Source organism: Actinia tenebrosa, unplaced genomic scaffold (assembly GCF_029948245.1).
Source record: "Actinia tenebrosa isolate PJP-AT-01 unplaced genomic scaffold, QUT_ActTen_1.0 PGA_scaffold0__85_contigs__length_37466705, whole genome shotgun sequence".
Lineage (NCBI taxonomy): Eukaryota > Metazoa > Cnidaria > Anthozoa > Actiniaria > Actiniidae > Actinia > Actinia tenebrosa.
In genome coordinates this window covers 10,459,972-10,481,765 of record NW_028292569.1, presented here as the reverse complement: position 1 = coordinate 10,481,765, position 21,794 = coordinate 10,459,972, and the positions used below count along the sequence as shown (strand labels likewise).

General features: G+C 35.9%; 2 protein-coding genes and 1 long non-coding RNA gene across 3 annotated transcripts in view; 2 read left to right on the top strand and 1 right to left on the bottom strand.

Annotated features, from left to right (window-relative positions):
- Positions 1-16,212, top strand: part of LOC116289876 (lachesin-like) — a gene marked incomplete at its 5' end in the record, with an annotated part of 30,386 nt that extends 14,174 nt beyond the window's left edge. The window contains 6 exons of the mRNA XM_089032537.1: positions 9,488-9,862; positions 10,178-10,447; positions 10,962-11,243; positions 11,738-11,785; positions 14,671-14,753; positions 15,215-16,212. Coding sequence (XP_088888663.1) covers positions 9,488-9,862; positions 10,178-10,447; positions 10,962-11,243; positions 11,738-11,785; positions 14,671-14,723 — 1,028 coding nt within the window. The remainder of the gene's footprint in view (positions 1-9,487; positions 9,863-10,177; positions 10,448-10,961; positions 11,244-11,737; positions 11,786-14,670; positions 14,754-15,214) is intronic.
- On the bottom strand, positions 950-2,818 carry LOC148913438 (uncharacterized). The gene is made up of 2 exons (XR_016119775.1): positions 2,700-2,818; positions 950-2,130 (listed from the first exon to the last, which is right to left on the bottom strand). It is a non-coding gene; the product is annotated as an uncharacterized LOC148913438 (long non-coding RNA).
- LOC148913437 (uncharacterized) lies at positions 3,242-5,224 on the top strand. Its single transcript, XM_089029881.1, has 3 exons — positions 3,242-3,521; positions 3,969-4,141; positions 4,219-5,224. The coding sequence occupies exons 1-3, from the start codon at positions 3,365-3,367 to the stop codon at positions 4,636-4,638; spliced, it is 750 nt and encodes a 249-aa protein (XP_088886007.1). The 5' UTR covers positions 3,242-3,364; the 3' UTR covers positions 4,639-5,224.
- Positions 16,213-21,794: the final 5,582 nt, after the last annotated feature.

Genomic DNA, 21,794 nt, shown 5'->3' with positions numbered 1-21,794 from the left:
CTGATAATATGGATTTTCTTTCTGCTGCATCGCGTGGGTAAGTTGATTCTTTGTCTACTCAAAGGCACAAACCAGTTTTGTTTTCGATCGATAGTTGCTATTTATTTAAAGATTTAAAAAAAAAGGTATTGCATATAATAAGAAATATAATATATAACGGATTTTTAAATCCGTTAAATAATAAACATAAAATGGAATATACATCCAAATTTAACAAATTTACGATGGTTGAGCGTGGTATGTCCTCTTATTTACCACGATATGACGTCAAAAGTTGTCAAAATGTTATGGACTCACGAGGCGTAAGCCGAAAAAAAATAGCCTGTAAATTTCAATAAACTAATTGTAAATAGCCTGTAAATTTCAATAAACTATTTGTAAATAGCTTGTAAATTTCAATAAACTATTTGTAAATTGCTTGTAAATTTCAATAAACTATTTGTAAATAGCTTGTAAATTTCAATAAACTATTTGTAAATAGCCTGTAAATTTCAATAAACCATTTGTAAATAGCCTGTAAATTTCAATAAACTATTTGTAAATAACCTGTAAATTTCAATAAGCTATTTGTAAATAGCTTGTAAATTTCAATTAAAATTTTTGTAAATAACCTGTAAATTCCACTATATGAATTATATACCGTTGGTAACTTACTTCTAAACTTTGAAAAAATGTTTGTAAATTATTTTCATACCTAAAACTGTTTGTAAATTACTTATAAATGAAATGTGTTTTTGTCACTCGGTAAAGATCTATATGTTAAGTGTATGCTACATCGAGTGTATAAGCCTCAGTGGCCGAGCGGTTGAGATCTCGTCTAGCCAACAGCAGGTTAGTGCTTTGAGTCCTGCGAGAACCCAACTGAGGCAGTTTTTTTTAAATCTGCTTATACACTCGATGTAGCATACACTTAGAAAACTCATTAATAATTCATGAAGGAAACACAATAGAAATTATGACCGTGAAGGTTTTATATCTGATATAGATTCGTCTTCATTTGCATAAACCTTAACTTGAATTTTCTCTATCAAACTTGGTTCATTTCGAAAAGTATTCTGTACAATATGAAAACATACATCATCAGTTTTCTAAGCCGTTTAATAAACTCGCAGATCGTGTTTTATGGGGTCTAAAACCACTCGGCTGCGCCTCGTGTTTTATACCCGATAAAACACTCCTGCTCGTTTATTAAACAGTACTTAACATATACTTATAAACGTTTTGTAAATTATGGTAATAACATCATACTAGTATAATTGTAATAATAATTGGGAAGGTACTTTCAAATTTGTTTTAAAATTTTAATAAATTTCAAAATCATTTTTAGCTTGGAATATTTCTATAATATATTCATAAATGTAAATGTTTAAAAAAATTTTTTTTTTGCCATGAAGGACTTTACTAAATCACTGAAATGGCAATTAGACTATTACATGTGATCCTGTTCCAGTCTAGTTGAATCATATCAATGACAAGGCAGTACAGAAGATGAAAGTCTAATGGAGCATTTTTCCCCCATGAAACTATAGGGCTATTACTCCAGCATCATAATCATAGTTATGCGAGAAAAACTCGAGCAAATTCAAAGCATTTGTATTGTTCTTCCATGCTATATGAGTTAAGAAGACATCCACTTTATATTAACCTTATCATTATTTTTGTATGCACTCAATTGCAAAATAGTTGCTGGGTTCGAAAGACATAAAGCATTGAAGCTGAGGCCGAAATGGTACTATACATAGAAGTGTGTTAATTAGAAGTATAACAAGTGATACAATATGTGGAATGTTCATAATTTTGCATAACTGCGTGAAAATGTGAAGCCTTTTAACATGTTTTTTTATCAACTTCATGCCTAATATGATAAAATCATGGTATATATAAAAATGTCCTTTTAGTCTCAGCTTCTGTGTTCTATGTTTTGAAACCAGACAATCATTTTGCAATGGAGTGTATATAATATTCAATGTTAAGAAGAATATAAGTTAATAACATCTCTATATATATGTATATATTTGGTGATAAGTTGTTAAATACATAACAAGCTTTCTCTGCTTCTCTTTGTATTCTTGTTGCCTTCCTCTCATTTTTCATATTTTCTTTGCTGTTTCACATGAAAATGGGATGGCTCTGTAAAAATTTTAATATGATAAAACATTAGTAATTAAAAAATTAAAATAAAGAATTACTGACAGAAATCAGTATAAATGCAATCAAAATAAATAAAATCATAAACACTTTTTATCAGACGCAGAAAAGAGTACTATATGTATGTAATTGTGGTATATTATCTGATTGATGGTATAACCTTATGTATTGTGCTGTTCCTAAAGTATTCAAATGCTGGTAGGCAGCTTATATAGCCATCTTTCTCAAGTGCTGAACAATTTCATCCCGGGTCTATTGCTAGTTTTTACTGGATAGAAAGCGCAGTCAGATTTAAATAAATACCTATATTTATTTACACAAGTACTGTTGAATAGCATTTTGTAGTTTTTTAAAGACATTTGACCGTATTTTTAAGATAAACATTTGCCTGTTTGTACTTGAAGCTCCTTGAAGCTGTTGTTTTAAAACTCGTGCTATAAAACATCGAGGCAAGAATAAACTTCGGTATTAGTAAACTTAAATCTAACTCGGCATTCCAAAAACATGTTAATAGGTTTATTGTACTGAATATGTCAGTAAATACAACTTACCTAACGATCTTTGCGCCTTTACGAGCTTCGACTGTAGATCCTGTAGATCGATGAACAACAACTAGGCATAGGAAGCGAGTATTTGGCTCTTTCGCGGTAATGCACCTCTGTCTGAACGGCTTTTCTCATTGGTTCGCAGCGATCGTGTGGTTGCGGGGGTTGTAGCCAATGGCGTTGCTTCTTTCATCGTAATTCGTAATTCCCTGCTGTTAGTTTGTTTCCCGCGCGTCGTGTCACGTTTGAATCTGCTGAAACTACTCACTTGCGAATTATTATTGCTCTATTTTGAGTTTTTATCTAGATAACCGTCGTATAGACCTCTTAGTATCGTATATTTTCAAAATAGCTTTGAATTTAGATTTAGTTGGATTGCACACTCGTTTAACGGCTGAAAGGCCGCCGCACACGGTGAGCAATTTGCCTCGCGAGCAATTTTCTCACTGGCACGCGAGGCAGAAAACTCACCGTTTGCGGGTAGATTTCGAATGTTTTAACTTCTCGCGAGGCGCTGAGTCAATTTTCTCTCTTACTTGATAATTTTGAACTCGCATGACGAAAATTGCAACGTTTGCGGAGGACGTGAACGTTTTGCTCGCCTGATTTTTCACCACAGCCAATCATAAGCGCCCGTTTTGTCACGTGATGACCTCAAAATCAAAACAAACATGGCGGCGCCAGTGGTAGAACTGCAACAAGAAGAGAAATTGGTTGAACTCTGGCCGGATTATCCTTGTTTGTACGATGTTCGGTCTACTGATTTTAAAAATCGTACTCTCAGAGAGGCCAGCATAAGTGAGCTGGAAAGGAAAGTGAACCAGTCAGGTAAGATAAAGCGCCTTAAAAACGTAATGTCACTATAAGTTCAATCGGCGATAAACGATTTTGATAAATCATTCGGCATAAAGCAATCGCATATACAGCTTTAATTAATAAAATGCTTATGCTTTTGTGGAAAATTATAGTCCTTATTAATGTTATATAACATGTTGAAATATAGAAATATGAATAAACTTTTGTGATTTTTATACAATTAATTCAGAGAAGTTATAATGATGACATTTTTGAACGCCATATCAATCATTTATATAAATGTCTGAACTTAAAACACCAAAAAATATGTTTCTTTTTTTTATCATGGAGCCCTTTGAAAGCTGAACGATCTGCAGTGACATTAAAATAATATATTATCATAATAATCTTAGATTTGTTGAATAATTTATATATTTTTAACATATAAAATTCATGTAAAATCCTTCCCTTTTTATTCAGCTGAATGGATCAAGAGGAAGCTTAGGTCATTGAGAAACACCTACACTAGATTACGAGCAATAAGCAAAAGTGGGAGTGCAAGAAAGCCTGCCTCACCACGGAACCAGTGGTTGAAGTACAAACTGCAATTTCTGGAGCCTTTTGTAGCAACAAGGGGCAACAGTATTGATTCTGTAAGTAATGAGTTTATTCATGCAGGTATATATATATATATATATCATTTAAGTAATATATTTTACTTTTGTTCCAGCTATCTACCCCAAGTACATCGTCAGCAGATGCATCGTTTAATGATTCCGAAGGTGAAGAGGAAGAGGAAGAATTTGCTGATTCTGGAAACTGCAATTATACAGGCAGTTCAAGTGAGCCTCTTAAAAAAAGATTGAAGGTCAATAAAACGCCCAAGAAAAAAAATGATGAAGAAGAACTAAAGCTAATAAAGCAAATAGCAGAATCAGCCATCCAGCAGCCAAAAACTCCTGATAAATTTGAGCTCTTTGGACAGTATGTCAGTGCATCCATTAAAGAATTTGACGACACGACAAGACATATTGTTCAGCATAGAATCAGCAGCATCATATTTGAAGCCCAGATGGGTATGAGACAACCCCAACCTCATACACCTGCAAGCACACCTTTGTCAGATGATACATTTTTTCATTCAGTTTAATAGCGACTTGTAAATATTAAACATCACTGTAGTGTGGGATACCTCTTAAAAGCTTTTAAAAATGTCCAAAATAACATTTCCATTTTCTATATTTATATATTTTAAATCACTCCATTTCAGAAAGGTTGTTATATTTCTATAACATTTATATTTAATATTATAATGAAAATGCAAACAAATTAGCTTAATATATATAATAATAGTAATATTATCTTATATATATATGTATATAATATCTTAATATATAATAGATATTATCTCAACTGCATCTTTTGTAAAAAGTATTTATTAGGGGTATTTCCCAGGTATAAGTTGAAAATACACTTAGAATCAGTAAATAGATTCTAAATAATGATTATTGAATGTTTGTAATCAATGAATATTACATGACTGTATATTATTTTTTTACATCAACCATGAAAAAAATTATGATTAAAAATTTCAAGTTTTTACCTTAAGGCACCTCATGCTGATTGAGTCCTTCATATACTACAATACAGCTTTCTAGAACAATGTCAAATATTGTTCTCTCCCTATCTTGAATTGATATGTCATCATTATCAACATAAAGAACTATGTAATTATAGATATGGGCATTCTCATTGCTTCTTGTACAATTAAATTATATAATTATTCATGCACACTGGTTCATACTACGGATCTCACCGAACAATGACAGCTAGTTAATCATTAAAAAATTCATGTGGCTACCACGCCCACCTTTGTTTACCGACACACCTACATTTGTATCATACACAGGAAAAAAATATTGATTCCCAATCTAGAGGGGAAAAATGGCAGATCACAGGGATTTTTTCTAGGTATATTTGGAAAGTGGTACCAAACTCATTCATGGGGCACAAAATCCCATTAATTTCCTTTAAATCCAATTATGATACAAAATTGGGAATCACAAATTACTTTTTTTCTTATCATAAGTTTGAATATCCTAGAAATATATCAATTTGTCATTCATCATGGGTATTAGTCAAGTAACAAGACACTATTAAATGCATAAAATTCTTTATATCCGTTGAAGTATTCGCTAAAATCAACAGTGAGGCTTACAAAGGTAGGCATGTCAGTAAACAAAAGTGGGCGTGGTAGCAACATGAATTTTCCTAATGACCTGTCATTGTCCAGTGAGATCTGTAGCAATATTTTTTCACTTTCTTGAAGAAGGGATCTTATATATTGCTCCATGAAATTTGATATATAATATCGATCTGCTTCTGTATCTCATGAGACCATTATCACCTCAGCCAATCTTGGAAGAATGGTGTTATAATAACGAAATTGCTCACTCCATTCAATTAACGCTGATTAGCGTGTAAGAATACCCCACACAGTCAGAATTGGGGAATTGTAAAGGGCGCAGTTTTGAAGGAGCGCAGTTTAAAGAACGCCACACTACTTGACGGCACTAAACAAAAATATGTGTGAAAGCCGCAGGGAAACAAAACGTGAATTTCAGTATGCATTACAAGTTCGTATGCACTTGTTTTGAATTTATAGCAGTTTCGAGCATTATTGTAATAAAAGTTTGTTTATAACATTACTCAGACTTTAGGGATTAGTCAAAAATAGAGCACGTTATGAATAGCGCAGCGCAACCTTGACGTTATAAATATGAAGACAAAGGCGAAATTCGGACAAACAAACTTACAAGTTTACTTTCAGCAGATAATTTTCACAGCCGATCGCAGCTGATCTTAGTTTACATGGGTTATTATTGTAACTTTAAGTAAAAATAATAAAATAGGTTCGTATAATCCTCGTAGCGGTTAAACAGAATGCAATGTTTGTCCGAATCTTTAAGCTATTTTTAGAATCAGTGCGCTGTGCTATTGTCTTGAACACAAGTATACAAGCCTCACAATCCCTGGAACCCTCACAACCCTTGCAACCCCTGCAACCCTTGCAACCCCTACAACCCTTGCAACCCTTGCAACCCTTGCAACCCCTGCAACCCTCACAACCCCTGCAACCCTCACAACCCACGCAACCCCTGCAACCCTTGCAACCCTCACAACCCTTGCAACCCTCACAAACCCGGTTGCAACCCTTGCAACCCTCACAACCCTCACAACCCTTGCAACCCTTGCAACCCCTGCAACCCTTGCAACCCTTGCAACCCCTGCAACCCTCACAACCCCTGCAACCCTCACAACCCTTGCAACCCTTGCAACCCTTGCAACCCTTGCAACCCTTTCAACCCTTGCAACCCTTGCAACCCTTGCAACCCTTGCAACCCCTGCAACCCCTGCCACCCTCACAACCCCTGCAACCCTCACAACCCCTGCAACCCTCACAACCCACGCAACCCCTGCAACCCTTGCAACCCCTGCAACCCTCACAACCCCTGCAACCCTCACAACCCCTGCAACCCTTGCAACCCCTGCAACCCCTGCAACCCTCACAACCCCTGCAACCCTCACAACCCCTGCAACCCTCACAACCCCTGCAACCCTCACAACCCCGGCAACCCTCACAACCCCTGCAACCCTCACAACCCCTGCATCCCTTACAACCCTTTCAACCTCTGTCACCCACACCACTCACCCCCCTGTTGTATTGAACTGTTACTGTCACAACCTCACTAACCCTCTTACCATCGCAAACCCAGTTACCCTCAGAACCCCTCTAATGTTTGGCATATGTAAAGAGCTCTCTCAATCGTGTTGTCATTAACGTGGGTTTCGGTGTGGTCATATGTTTCGATTTATTTTAGTGAGAGCCCTTCTTCGGTTGATAGTTCGCTATGAGGATTGCGGGGAATATTGTTGAAGTTAATGTTTGAAATTATTAATTTGCTTGAGGTGACGCTGGTTGTTTTTTTTCTTCGAATCTCTCAGCCAATCACATCACTCGTTCAGACGGTGGTGTATGACTCCTCTTTCGCGGCATTTTCTTCTTCCAAGACAATATTATTTTAGTTATAATGCTTCCAACATCTTCCACGTATCATTAACCAACCATAAAAAGCAATTTTAGCGCAACAGAAAGGAATAAAACCAAGCAAACCTTCGTCGTTTATTCTACTTTAACGGTATAGTGAAAATGACCGTCAAGCTATTCAAATCTGGTCACGCGTTAAAATACAGAGTTTGCATTGGTCAAGCTTTTTACATAGTATTTACATATTATCAGAGGTCTCCTGTTCGTAATTTACAAACATTTTACATACAATTTACACGGCCCCCTATATGTAATTTACAAGCTTTTTACATATTATTATATGGCAAGGTAATTTCACGCGCTATGATTGGTCAATTTGCGGTCCATAACTTACAGTACGGACCGTAAAATGAAATGGTTCACTGAGTGTACGTACTTATGATCTTTTAAAACATTCAAATCTTTATCAAAAAATATATATTTCTGGATGAAAATCGTCGGAAAACCTTCAATAAATAATTAAAGATAACTGAAAGTCACTGGCATTTAATGTAAAACCTATCAAACAAGCGACAACTCTTTCATACAAGCGAAACTCTTTCGATCAAGGATCTACACGGCACTAGTTGAGCGATTTTGTACGACTAGAAAAAACTAGAAAAACTAACTATGCTAAAGCTAAAACTATGTCAAACTACGAACTAAAGGGTGGTGAACAGCGGCTAATTCAGTAAATGAAATAAAGATAGGTTTACCGTAGAATTAACGTACATTTGTTATTTCAGTGAGCTAACAACGTCCAGTTTGAACTTATCTGAATCGATCGGGTGAAGAAGCCAGTAGTTTCTTTCGTAAACGTTTTAAGCAGTTTTCTAGGCTCATCCGCTCTTGAAGTATGTCCATATTTCAGTAATATTTCACCCCCACTTGAATTTGAATGTATTTTTAGACAGGAGAGTTGGCAGTACCTTTTTTAATTGAGTCGAAAGTGTGCCTTCTTCATGACTTCAGCCATTGTACATATGGCGGCCTGCTTCAAACAGTCAAAACGTTGAAAATTGACAAAAACTATCCATGTTCACCCAGCCGTAATTTTTCAAAGCTTTTTTTCTCAATAAAAGGCAGGAAAACAAGCGGAAGGCTGTAGTATTTTTCATCTTGGTTGTGAATATCTTGAAGTTTGAAGTACGACAGTTTTCTTCTCAATCTCATGTTGAGTTCTTGAGGTCTTCTTTTGATGCCTTTTGTGCTTTGCATTTATATGTTTTGCAAAATAAAGCCTCACTTTTGTTAACTAGTATTTCATAAAACTTTAAACTTTAGCTAAATTATTTCAAAGTAAACTAAAACTTCGCCTTTTGAGCGACTCAAACACTACATGACTTTTGGCACGTACAGGAAGCCCTTCCAATGCAGTTCTCGTTTGACATGCGCTGTCAACTTTACTTTTTGTTGCTTCGCCTCTTTTTGATCTCAATGCCTTGCCATATAATAAATATCTTATTAACCTTGTTTGCTCGGTCCGTACCGTAAGTTATGGATCCTCGTTTTTTCCACTTTTTTATGGCCCGCGCGCTACGCGCTTGGGCCATAAAAAAGTGGGGGGAAACTCGGTCCATAACTTACGGTACGGACCTCGCACTCGGTTAATAAGAGCTATTCATAATTTAAGAATCGATTCCATTGCGCATGCGATTTTATCCTGAATTTCTTACCTTCTTTTGTTTAATTAAGAACAAAAGAAGGTTTAGATAAAAGAAGGAGAGAAGTTCGAGATAAAATTACATGCGCAGTGGAATCGATTCTTAAACTATGGAAAGGCTTTATTCACTTGGCCTTAAACCGCAAGAATAAATAACCTCTGGACCCCTAGGGTATCAATCATACTATGGAATAAACCTCGTAAAAATAATCTTTAAAATCATTAATGCTGTTCATTTCCATGTTTTAGAAGCCGCGGCTCGTTTCACTCATCATCCTCCCAGTGTGCTGTACGTACGAACAGGACAAACTGCCAGGTTTGTGTGGGACTACATCGTTGATAACAAGAACGCAGATTTTGATATATATTCACCAACATGGGAATTTTACGATACTCAGAACAAAAGCTCACTAATTAGTTTCGAACATAAGTTTTGGGGATGGCAATGGATAATCAGTGCCCAGTGTCCTGCCAGCTTACTAAGGCGAGTCAGTAAGGAGTCCGGATCCACTGCTACTCTGGTCATCTATAATGTCACCACTGCTGATAATGGTGTATATGTATGTACTTTGGTGTTGTCAATAGGATTACCTATAGTTAGTAAAGTACAACTTATTGTCACAGGTATGCTACTTTATTTAACCTGCACATAAATTTATTTTTGGCACAATCATGATCTTTAAGTTTTAAAAGTTTTACTGAATGAGGAATGATGTGAAAGAGGTTGAAGCAACACGTAGAAGGAAAAAATTGCCAGTTTTACACAGCAACTGTATGTTAATTCTATATGTTAACTTTAATAAATAATATACTTATTTATATTAAAATCCGCGAAAAACCTGTGAAGGTTTCAAAACTGAAAAACAAGTGTTCGTTTCAATATAAAAGTATTTAGAATTTTCTATTCATTTTTCACTAACGACTTTTAAAATTGTTCAGTTCTTCCTCAGTTTAATCCACAAACACCATTAACGAAAAACATAGGAGAAGGACAGGAACTGAGTGTGCCTTGTACTGCTATTGGTCCACCAACACCCAACATCACGTGGATACAGATAGAAGGTCACGTGGTCATGAGTACAGGAACAGGAAGTGCTACACTGAGGATACCAAACATTAGAAGAGATCAAAATGGGACGTATGAGTGTCAGGCTGGCAACAACCCTAATGAGAGACCGGTCACTTTACAGGCTATGGTAGCAGTGTGCTGTGAGTATGGAATTGTTCTAGCTTATATGTTATATACACCTTATTCAAAAAATGTTGTCATTGCTAAACGCGATAGGCGATATGACATTCCGACATGGAAATGGTTTCGTTCACAAACATTATCGAATCATTCTATGTCATGGAAACATCTTGAATGACGTCCACCAAAACTTCCTTCTTCACGACGGCAAATTGTATGGTTTCTCGCGTGTTATCAAGAAGCGTTGTAAATATATGAAAGTTGTCGTTTCAAGGAATTCTCTTCTTTATGTACTTTTTTCCTGTTATAAAATAGTCAGTGATTGAAGAAACATTGAAAAAATGTGTTCGATGCTAAAACAAGCGGAATGCTGATATAAAGCAAGACATCATCAAACCACAAACATGTTGTTGACCAATCATCAAGGCAGATCATTTACTGACTATCTGATTTCTGATTATCAATACTAACAATAAAAGTAACAAAGTTAAAAAGTAGCTTAATATGGGATTTTATACTGATTCGTATGCACAGATCCTCCTCACATCACTGTTGCTCCACCAAATATCACAGTTGTACAAGGTGATGAGATCGTACTCAGCTGTACAGCAGATGGTTATCCACCACCATCCATATCATGGACAAAGGCTGATGGTGTCATCAAAGCTGGTCACACAGTAGCTGGGGGAACACTTAGAATACCTGATGCTATCAAAACAGACGCTGCCAAGTACATATGTACAGCAAAGAACACCTATGACAGCAGGGAACACACTGACAGTGCAACTGCCACTGTGATAGTAAAATGCAACTTATGTAAGTTGTCCTCATTACTCTTAAGGTGTCTTTATATAGTTTTCAGCGCGAGAGCGTTATTTTTTTCAAAGAAAGAAATAGCGAAATCTCGAAAACTGCACGTTAAGATATTTCCAAATTTGAATAAATTTTCTTGATAGTACAATAAGTCATGATCAATTCGTTAAATATAATATATAATACTTTAATATATATGGTTGGCCTATTGGGCACCAATGTGTTAGTCTGTATTTGACATGTAATGTTTTCTATTGTTTGGCATTGCCTCAAAACATGTAGCCACCTTACTTAAAGCATCAACAAATATTGCCGGTATTTGAAAATAATAACTCTTACAAACTTGTGGTACCCCCGTTCTTCGATTAAATTTCAATGCATGATTGAATTAGTTCGTTACAATGATTTTTATTATGTCAGTATTGTTATCATGTTCTATAGCTACCCAGTTGCTTTTTTAAAACATTACTAACAATCATTCATTTTATTTAATATAGGTAACGCTAAATCCAAGTATGAGGACACAAGCGTAAGACACTTAAAATGTAAGCACGACAATTTTGAAGAATTATATAAACTTGATATAATTTATTTAAGGTATCTGGGTACCCCAAAATTGCTATGAAATATTGATTCTTAGGTCTTTACATTTTCCGAGAGAATACACAATAATATCAATAATTAATGCATAATAATATCGACCATTTTTTTAAAATAATTTTGCCATAGCGTTTTTTAATAGCCAGAAATAAACGAAAAACTACTTTTTTAGCTTTAATAGTTTTTGATTTATTGTTGACATCACTTGTCAACGATTAAAAGGTTTTGCGCTATTAAGAGCTGAATGCACACTGGTCGCTAGGGGTACCCTGATACCTTAAATTAAAACGAGCAGTATTGTCAAAATAAAAAATAAAAAAACGGAAATAAAATGAGCATCTCGGCATTAGTAGGGAGGCGGAGTTTCAGAACATAATATTAAGCGAAACAGGAGAAATGGCATTATATATGAAATTGAACGTTTTTTAAGGATTTGTATGGGGAAATGCGCTGGATGGCAAAAGCTTACCGGCCAACACTTTTCCCATACAAATCCTTGTATGCTAGCCCAAACGTGACAAAACTTCAAGTTGCATTTTTTCATGATCAAGCAGTACTTTTCATACATCAAGTTGATTTTCATTACACCAAGACCCTTGTGTTCTATGTCTAGTCATTTGTTTCGCTTGTCTAGTCATTTGTTTTTGATATCAAGCGCAATGTTTAAGTTGACAAGCAGCCATCACAATTAAAAGTCATTTAGGTCTTTGCGATTTGCATACAAAAGGAAACGCTAGAAGCACTCAGGAGAAGATGGATTTCGATTAGCTTGCGATCGATGAACGCGCTAGGTCTGGAAGCTAGTCGCAGGGCGGGAGGAGGGAGGGCGTTGAAACGGCCATGGGCACTACTCTGCTTGTCAACAATGGCGGACCGTTTGTGGAGGAAGTTCGGCTGACAAGAAGATCTTTCAAAGGTAATTTTTGGGCAGGGCATTTTTGGCTTTATTATATACAATGTTTTCCAAAACCTAGTTTATATTTTTTTGAAATGTTTATATAGTGTTCTACTTATTTAAAAAAAAATCAGACTGAGCAAATTTGAGCAAGATTGGTTTTTTGACATCTCAAATGTAGACTAGCAACTGCGCCCGTAATTGCTATATAAAATCTAGCGTAAACACCATGAAAAATGGTTCTTTGAGTACAAAAACTAGCGAATTCATCGTAATAAAAACTCTTATCATGTCTTGGGTGTTTTTAAACACCAATAAAATTGTTTTATTGGCTAAAAACAAAGATAAACAAGCCAAAAATTACCTTTGAAAGATCTTCTTGTCAGCCGAACTTCCTCCACAAACGGTCCGCCATTGTTGACAAGCAGAGTAGTGCCCATGGCCGTTTCAACGCCCTCCCTCCTCCCGCCCTGCGACTAGCTTCCAGACCTAGCGCGTTCATCGATCGCAAGCTAATCGAAATCCATCTTCTCCTGAGTGCTTCTAGCGTTCCCTTTTGTATGCAAATCGCAAAGACCTAAATGACTTTTAATTGTGATGGCTGCTTGTCAACTTAAACATTGCGCTTGATATCAAAAACAAATGACTAGACAAGCGAAACAAATGACTAGACATAGAACACAAGGGTCTTGGTGTAATGAAAATCAACTTGATGTATGAAAAGTACTGCTTGATCATGAAAAAATGCAACTTGAAGTTTTGTCACGTTTGGGCTAGCATACCCTTGTTAAATATTTGATTGTATATTTAATGTCATTTCTTCAATACTTCGCCCTCTTTCTAAATTTGAGGTGCTCTTTTCATTTCTGGAGTTCATTTTGACTCATTTGCTCGTTTTAAGGAGGATGAGGTCACGTGCTTTCAATAGATTGTAGATTGTAGGTTTTTAAACATGTAATTTTGCAAGGAATGGTGTTATTTTTATTTGACTTCGGGTTACAGGAATATCTGTCGTTGAGGCCGTATCTTGTCACATTTTGAGGTCATTTAGAACGAAAACGAGAATGGTGAACCCCATTTTTTATTGCATATTTAAAATGTCCATACTTTGGGGAAAATGACATTTCTCCTTCTATTTCAAGGGAATCACCTTAAGAAGCTAGAGTCACACGATGCGTACTTTAACGCTTCCTTTGTGCTTAGCAACCTCTATTAGCAACCTCCCTTAGCACCCAAAAACTCGATGGAAGCACGCTAATCAATGACCATTTTTAATTGTGAATATAAAATAACTGCCATGTCGGCTATCATTATCTAATCCTGTTGTGACCAAGACCTATACAGTTAAAACCCCTCTATACCGGACCCTCAGTATACCGGAATTCTCTCTAAACCGGACAAAAGTTTTGGTCCGGAATTTTTCCCATATATCTTTTGTAAAGTAAACCTCAGTAAACCGGAACCTCTCTATTCCGTAAACCGGACGATAATTTCGGTACCAAACGCTATTTGACAATAGAATTCAACCCCGCTAGTCCGGAAGAACGTACCTTTGTTTCGGAACTACCGTCACTAGCGTATTCGTGTGTGTATAAATTGAGTCTACAGGGACAACTTCTAAACTCACAAAATTATCAAAAATTTTCTCTAAATAGTAAATCTTGTTCACAAATAGACATATAAAGACTAATTATTTGTTTTCAATGTATAAATTTTCAAACAGAATGCATAAGGAAGGTTTAATAGTGTTGAGAAATCACTAAATATCGAATGGTTCGCGAAGTTGCGGCCGCCATGTTTTTTCATGTCACATGGCTTTGGGGTCATTCCCAGAAAGAAGTTAATATTCGTTTTTTATAGTTCTGCCTTTGAGCTTGGGACAAATGATAAATAATGTTATGAAAAAATTGGTTATTGTATCTTTTTTATTAAAAGATTTGATATTTATTGGTGTCCTGGCTGCAAAATTGGTAGTCTCTGTTTCTTAACGTGCTGAAGTTCAAAGATCAAAGTCAATGGTATGTGTAAAAACTACTATTAACAAATTAATGCTAAGCTTCCTTTGAGTGTCTTTTCTAGTGTCCTTTTGCATGTAGCGCAGACCTATTGTACCCTAATTATTATCTTTGTTCCATTGTATTCCTTGGGTTCATTTATTATTTTTGTTTCATTGTATTCCTTGGGGTCATTTATTATCTTTGTTCCATTGTATTCCTTGGGGTCATTTGGTGTTTTTATTGAATTAAGTAAGTTTTGTCTGGTACCCGAAGATAGCGCCATTTTCATATAACAGCACAACAATAAACCAATAGAGTGTTTGCAACCATGTGACTCATGCAAAATCTCTTGAAATGTGAATAACAATGAAACAGCCACCATCTTGATTAATCTAACAAGAGACGAAGCTAATATGCACCTGCTCTATGCACTGAGAAGACTGTTTTAAACTCATAGATAATGGCTGCTTATTTCTTAATAGAAAATGGAAAACACAAAAGTAATGGAATGAAATCGGGATTTAGACAAACATCAAGTTCGGCTCCTTGGTATGAAGAAGCTGTCCAATTGCAACGTTTCCTCGTGATCAAAACGCTGTCAAGTCTATCGTTTAGAAACACCTTGTACGTCTAATGAACCAAATCTTTACCAGGAACTGTCGTCTATTGGCAATGCCCAGGATTGACAACACAAGACAAATGACACCGTGAACCTCTTCGTACAGGTGTCCCTGAGTCTCATGATAATGAGACAAATATGTATTAACAACCTCATTAATATTTCATGAGGAAAACATAATAGAAATCATGACCATGAAAAAAATTATAATTATGCCGGATATAGAATCATGTTCATTTGCATAAATTTTAATTTGGATTTTTTTGGACAAATTAACTTTTATGACAAAGGAACTAACCTAGACGTTTGTTAAGTAATATATACAATAAGAGGCTACGCCTCTAGTTTATATATCAGTGAATACAGTGCTAATATTAAGGTGACTGTCTACTTTTAAGCGTCCAATTTGAGCCCGCAATATATGCGCGCGAAACCAAAACCGCTGAATAACTTTTAAAATCATATGTTAAGTGTATGCTACATCGAGTGTATAAGCAGATTAAAAAATCTGCCTCAGTTGGGTTCTCGCGGTACTAGAAACACTGACCTCTCGTTGGCTAGCCACTCGATGTAACATACACTTAACATATAGATCTTTACCGAGTGACAAAAACACATTTCATAAATCTTAAAATCATGTTTATTGAAGAATTATACAAAACCCTAACATTTTGCACGGGACTTTACCTTTTGATTTAAAAAGAGGTCTAAAAATCTATGTTACATATATGGCCTTTTTTTAAAGTTAACTTGTAACACAATTTCTAACGAAAAAAATCAATTTTTGTGGGAATTTTTGTATGGACTGAAATTTGGCAAGTCAATGTATTTCTTTGTCTTTTAAATATAATAAATATAAGCATATGATAAATATAAAGTATATTAGTATACAACCCATATGTCAGTATACTTAGCTTATTTGTGTTAATGGAAGTATTATGATCATCCTGGTAGATGTAGTCATGAGAACACTGTTTGATGCGACTGACGTTTCGACAACCTGAGTGGAAGTCATCTTCAGAGTCAGGTGAAGAATAAAATCAGATTGGTCATATTTATACTGCCACGAAAACAATAGTAGCCTAATTACCTGGATTTGCATAATTGGCAGTATCAGTCTAATGAGTGCGAGTCGCTGTTTCGGTGTTGTGGTCGGGGTTCTATACAATACACATATTTGTATATATATAAAAAAAGAAATAACTATAGGTTCTAATATCTTACAAGGTTTTCTTCTTGTAATAAAGATAATGTATGTTGAGTAAAAATCGCAAGCCGGATTTACGAGGATTGATACAAGGTTTGAGAGAATAACGAATTAAAACATAATGTGGAAAAAGACTGGAAAGACAAATTATAACGATTAATCGAACCTCCTAGTGTGGATTAACATTTCTGTATTTCCACCGAAAAACAATATCGACACATTCCTGCATCATGCGATTATTATTATTGAACGAAAAACTTGCGATACTGCTCGAGAATTTAGAATTCATCGTACAATCGGGAAGTGGGTGTACGTGTAAAACCAGAACAAGATATTCGAGTTTCTAACCCTTTAAATATTCAATATGAGTACATTGGTGACGTTTGTGGCAACAGACCAAGCAAAATGCAAACATGACAAAAAATAGCAATAGCCCGACCAAATTCAGTAGAATTATTTCAGTAAATAAACCTCAATTAGTTAATTACTATGTATTATAGAAACTTATCAAAGGAAACAAATTTATAAATGAATTCATTCAACCTTTAAGGAATATAATGAGCTTTTACTTTGCTACTAGTATTTTGATCATAAAAAAAGTTTTGTTAGAGAGATGCAGAATCTGTGGCTGTAGCGTCACAAACGATAACAGGAAATGTCCAGTTGAAATTGAGACCGCATGGTCAATGAACGTGTCCTTGGATTCACCAAACGTTCATCCGAGGTTTCTTTGGGTAAAATGTGTGGCTTAAAGACCCATTGCCACTTACCGTGATGCACCGCGGTCACAGATAAATTTCGTGGTCCATGAAATTCAAAGATTCATATATTGAATAATAACTTCATAGTAAATCCTTTTCCGACATAGCACTAAGGCACAATAATGATTCTTTTACATTATTTTAAGAGTTTATTCAAAAGGTTGGCATTGTTTTTTCAGTGGTGACACGATTCAAAATGTAAACAAATTTTGATGCATCACAGTAAGTGGCAATGGGTCTTTAATATCCCTAAAGGAAAAGCATGGGTTCGACATGAAAAGAAGAGACAGCACAACAGTTGTTCCATTCGAATGGAAGCCTCATACTACTTTTGAAGATTGACAAGATCTTCGAAAAACTGGGACCTACTGTTTGGCTCTATTTTAGACAAATACTGGACCTTTTTAAAAAAATTATTATATTTCCATGAATATTTGATTAAAGCAGACTTAAATAAACCTTCAGAACCGTAAAAAGTACTCGACATATCGTTCACTTGTACTCGTCCTCGTGAGTGCAATGTTTACATCGAAGCAGAAAACAATAGAAACGTGACTCGTACCGCTCTCCAGATCTGGAGCGAATCCCGGACTGGTCATCAACTTCATTTTCCTAAGCGTGGGCATATTTAGATTTTGTCGCTGATGGATGTTCCTGAGACACATCCCCACTACATTTTCGTGAATGTGTACATGTTGTAAAAATGTTGTAACTACTTGTCCCTAGACGTCCACTCGTGTGTACAAAGCGTGATTTTGTCGCTGCTACATGTTACCTTATGCTTTGGCAAACTTTGGAAAACCTCATAATCTCTGGTCGCTCTACCAATCAGAGTGCGCGAAACTCTATATTCAGGTCTAAAATTATACTATACATTGAGATAATCAACGCAGCTCAAAGAAATGTTCGTGCATGTATGATAAACAGTTATCAAAAGCTTCAAAACAACTGAACCTCAGTTCTAAACACGAAGGAAACTGTTCCATCCATGCAAGTATACGCCGTTATCAAAAGCCTCTATATAATCTCTGTTTTAAACACGAAGGAAACTGTTCGACATTTTTCTTCCACAATGACATACTGAATGCTTCTTACTCACTGCCTCGACAGCCCGAGCACACGCTCCAAGAGCGTCAAGCTCTCATAAAGTTTTAAACGTTCATTACGAAAAATGTTGTAAGTTTTGTACTTATGTAGTCCGGGGCCTTTGTACTGAATAATAACAATAATAACCGTGGAAAAAGCTTCGTCTTTATTCTATTTAGCATGATTAAATAACAATGACCTTGTATTCACGAGATTCCCCTCACAATGCTGGTTTTTTATATAGTTGACGTCCTCTCTTTACAAGTATCCAAAATAAGAGGTTTTATAGGAACTCTAATTATTTTTAACCAAAACATTTTTTTAAACGGCGATGCGTGTTACTTAAACCTAAAAACGGCTACATTTTTTCCAATGAAATGGCTCATGACGGGAGATTCAATTTGTTCATGTTCTTCAGATAGTGAGATCAGCTACATTTACAATTTATTAATAAGAAAAATCCCTCGAAAATAATCCGTAGAACGAGAGAACAATGCTCTTAATTCGATTCAGTATGTTTAGGAGAACCCCTTGAATCATTTTGAAAATAAACGAACAATGCTTTCCTTGTTTAGATGAAGGAGACAGGGTAGTTTCCTTAAACGGTTTATAACAGTTATTTTATAAATTAAAATATACTACTTAACCACTTTGGGGATACAAAAATTGATTATTAATCATTTCCGTGCCAGTTATACCTTTCTTTCCGGAAAGAATCTTTCTTTTTTTCCCCGACCAATCAATATGCTCTTTTGGGAACAAACATTATTTGTCAGTAAGTCTTTAATTGGTCATTGTGAATAATTATTTTAGCCTCCTAAAGTGGAAGACAAGGTCTTGCAAGAACTTACAAGCAAAAACATAAGCTCAATTAAAGTAATTATACTAACTAGAAAATCTAAATAAATGGCGCACGAACGCCCTATGCTGTTTAAAAACTCAGCTAACTGGGTGGCGGTTGAATTCTGGAAATAGTCAGGTGGCTATGTGCAAAACTTTGGCAAGATCTATAAAGAGCGGACGAAAGCACCAAAATTGGCATGGATGCTGGTTAGGGTATGGTAATCAATATTAGGACCGGTGCCCACTTTTATCTTTAGCGGATATCCTGTTAAGGGGTAATGAAGTTTGAAGAATTTGCTTTGACGGGCTCCCTGTGGTAGAACTTTTAACTTGCCTATTCTTCACTAAATGATATCAAAATGACCAGCAACAAACTGAAAAACGATTAAAAGAAAACCGATTTAAAAAAAACAACAAATTCATCAATATAGCGGTTTTTGTGATACATACATTTTTACATTCTTACTGCGGAAGTGGCTAGAATCCGTTGATAGCTTCTGGAAGGAATGCGTAGCGACAAACTCCATTGTTTGTGTCACATTTTCGGTGAAAAGTTCCCTTGCTTTCCAGGGAAAGCCCTTGCTTCTCCGATTAAATGTGGACGTGATGTCGTAGCCAGTCAAATCATGAGATATAGGAAAGGAGCATGACTTCTATACACCAAGGGAAGTCGAGATGCTGTTGATGCTGAGGGACCGATAGTTTCTTCCCCTTCTAAAAGCCACCCATAAAGGCCCATTTCTGCGCTGAGTAAGGCGTGGCGTAGGTGAACTATTCGCTTATCTGCTTAAGCGTGGTTGCAGTTTGAAATTGGTTGGCTTACTATTTAACCTCTCAGCACTGTCACAAAATTAATTGTAAGGAAACAAGGGATGGAGATCGAGTAATGCAAACTTAATAAGCATTGGCTACCTCCTGTGATGTAGATACTTTTGCCGGGTGTGAATGTGAAGCGGGCCACCTTTAGAGTCAGAAATTGGAACAATTCATTTTCGTTCTTAGAGTTTCAAAGGAACTGCATCCAGTTGGCCGGTAACGTTGCTTTTCCTGATGCCTTTCGCATGTGCAAGTGGATCTTTCGTTTACTCCTTTAGACTACCAGGAACATACAAATCCCATCCACAAGACATCTAGCATCTCTGAATGCTGCAGCTGACTCACTAGCTAGGTGCGGGATAAAAACTTATCCGCCTAGTCGTCAAATCAGACTAATACAGACCAGCCCAGCACTTACCGTCGTCATTAAAGGCTGTGTCGGATCTCAACGGCCCAAAATTTCAGAAAGGTAACTTTAACGTCTTTATCAAGAATCATATTGTAATTTAGTATAAACCTACTAGCATGCGTCTATCACGAATCCTGCATTTTGATTGCCTAACGTACTCACTATCGCTATCCTGTGATAGATAGTGAGTAGCGAAAAACAAGCAAGTGCATGGTCAAGTTTCGTCGAAATCTCTGCTTGTTCTCTAAAAATGTTCTTTAAAAATGGATTTAGAAAAGACGAGACTGTATCAAGGAAAGGAATGAAGGTTTTGGATAGTACAGATAAGTAAAAACTGGAGAATTTTTAACAATTTTAACGCGAAAAAGCGGCCGTAAGATTTCACTGAGATTTTCATGTGCAAACTTTACGACGGACAAACAACTGACTACTGAGATAACGATGGCATTTTAAAAGATTTCCTCAAAGAACAGAAAAAATCCAAAAGATAACTTATTCACGCATATTTAAGAAGAATGTTAAATGGTGAGAACAGACAAAACAATAAAGAAATTATAAGTTGACTGACAAAAATTCAGTAAACATTGCATGGCCTTGAATGATCTGAGGAAAAAATCCGTTCAGCTTATCACTCATTAATTAGAAAAATTATCCCAAGAAGAGATAAAAAGGTAAGAAATCTTGAAAATAGAGTTTTGATTGTAAAAATAGAGACAAAAAGCTATAAAAGCAAGCAAGCAAGTTTAAGCTCACAGGTTAAGACATCGAGTCGAGTTCGCAAATATGAATGAAAACAGTGCTGCAGGTTGACCGTCGCTTTGTACAGTAAAGTTTTCAGCGTCATTCTTTGTTTTCAATACGATAATAATAGCTAGTAGTTTTATGCTAAAACAATTAGACTACTTGTTCTCGGTTGCAGTCTTGGACCTCTTTTTAAAAAAGCACAACTTGCTCAAGCGCAAAATGTGCAAAAGTGAGAAAGTTCAAGTAATAAATGCTTGGCTGTCTATGCAGCTTTTAAATACTACGACAGGTACAACAGAGGAAGAGCATGAAGAAGATGGTACTTCACGCGAGGACACTGAAGATGATGATAATTCATGTGTGGTCGACACTGATGAGGATACTGAAGATTTGGATAGCGACGAAGAAACTGACATTGTTACTCATGAAATAGGAATTACTGATAGTGAGAAAGACGATGACAGAGAGAAAGAAGAAGCTGAAACAGTCAATGTTACAAGAAGTGGTAGACGTGTGCAACCAAGAACATTCTTTTGGAATTTAGATTGAATATAGGTAAATCTGATCTATTCTGATT

Coding starts and splice junctions, on each gene's coding strand:
- LOC148913437 (XM_089029881.1), top strand. CDS start 3,365: ATGGCGGCGCCAGTGGTAGAACTGCAACAAGAAGAGAAATTGGTTGAA. Junction 3,522..3,968: donor AAGGAAAGTGAACCAGTCAG/GTAAGATAAAGC, acceptor CTTTTTATTCAG/CTGAATGGATCAAGAGGAAG. Junction 4,142..4,218: donor GGGGCAACAGTATTGATTCT/GTAAGTAATGAG, acceptor CTTTTGTTCCAG/CTATCTACCCCAAGTACATC.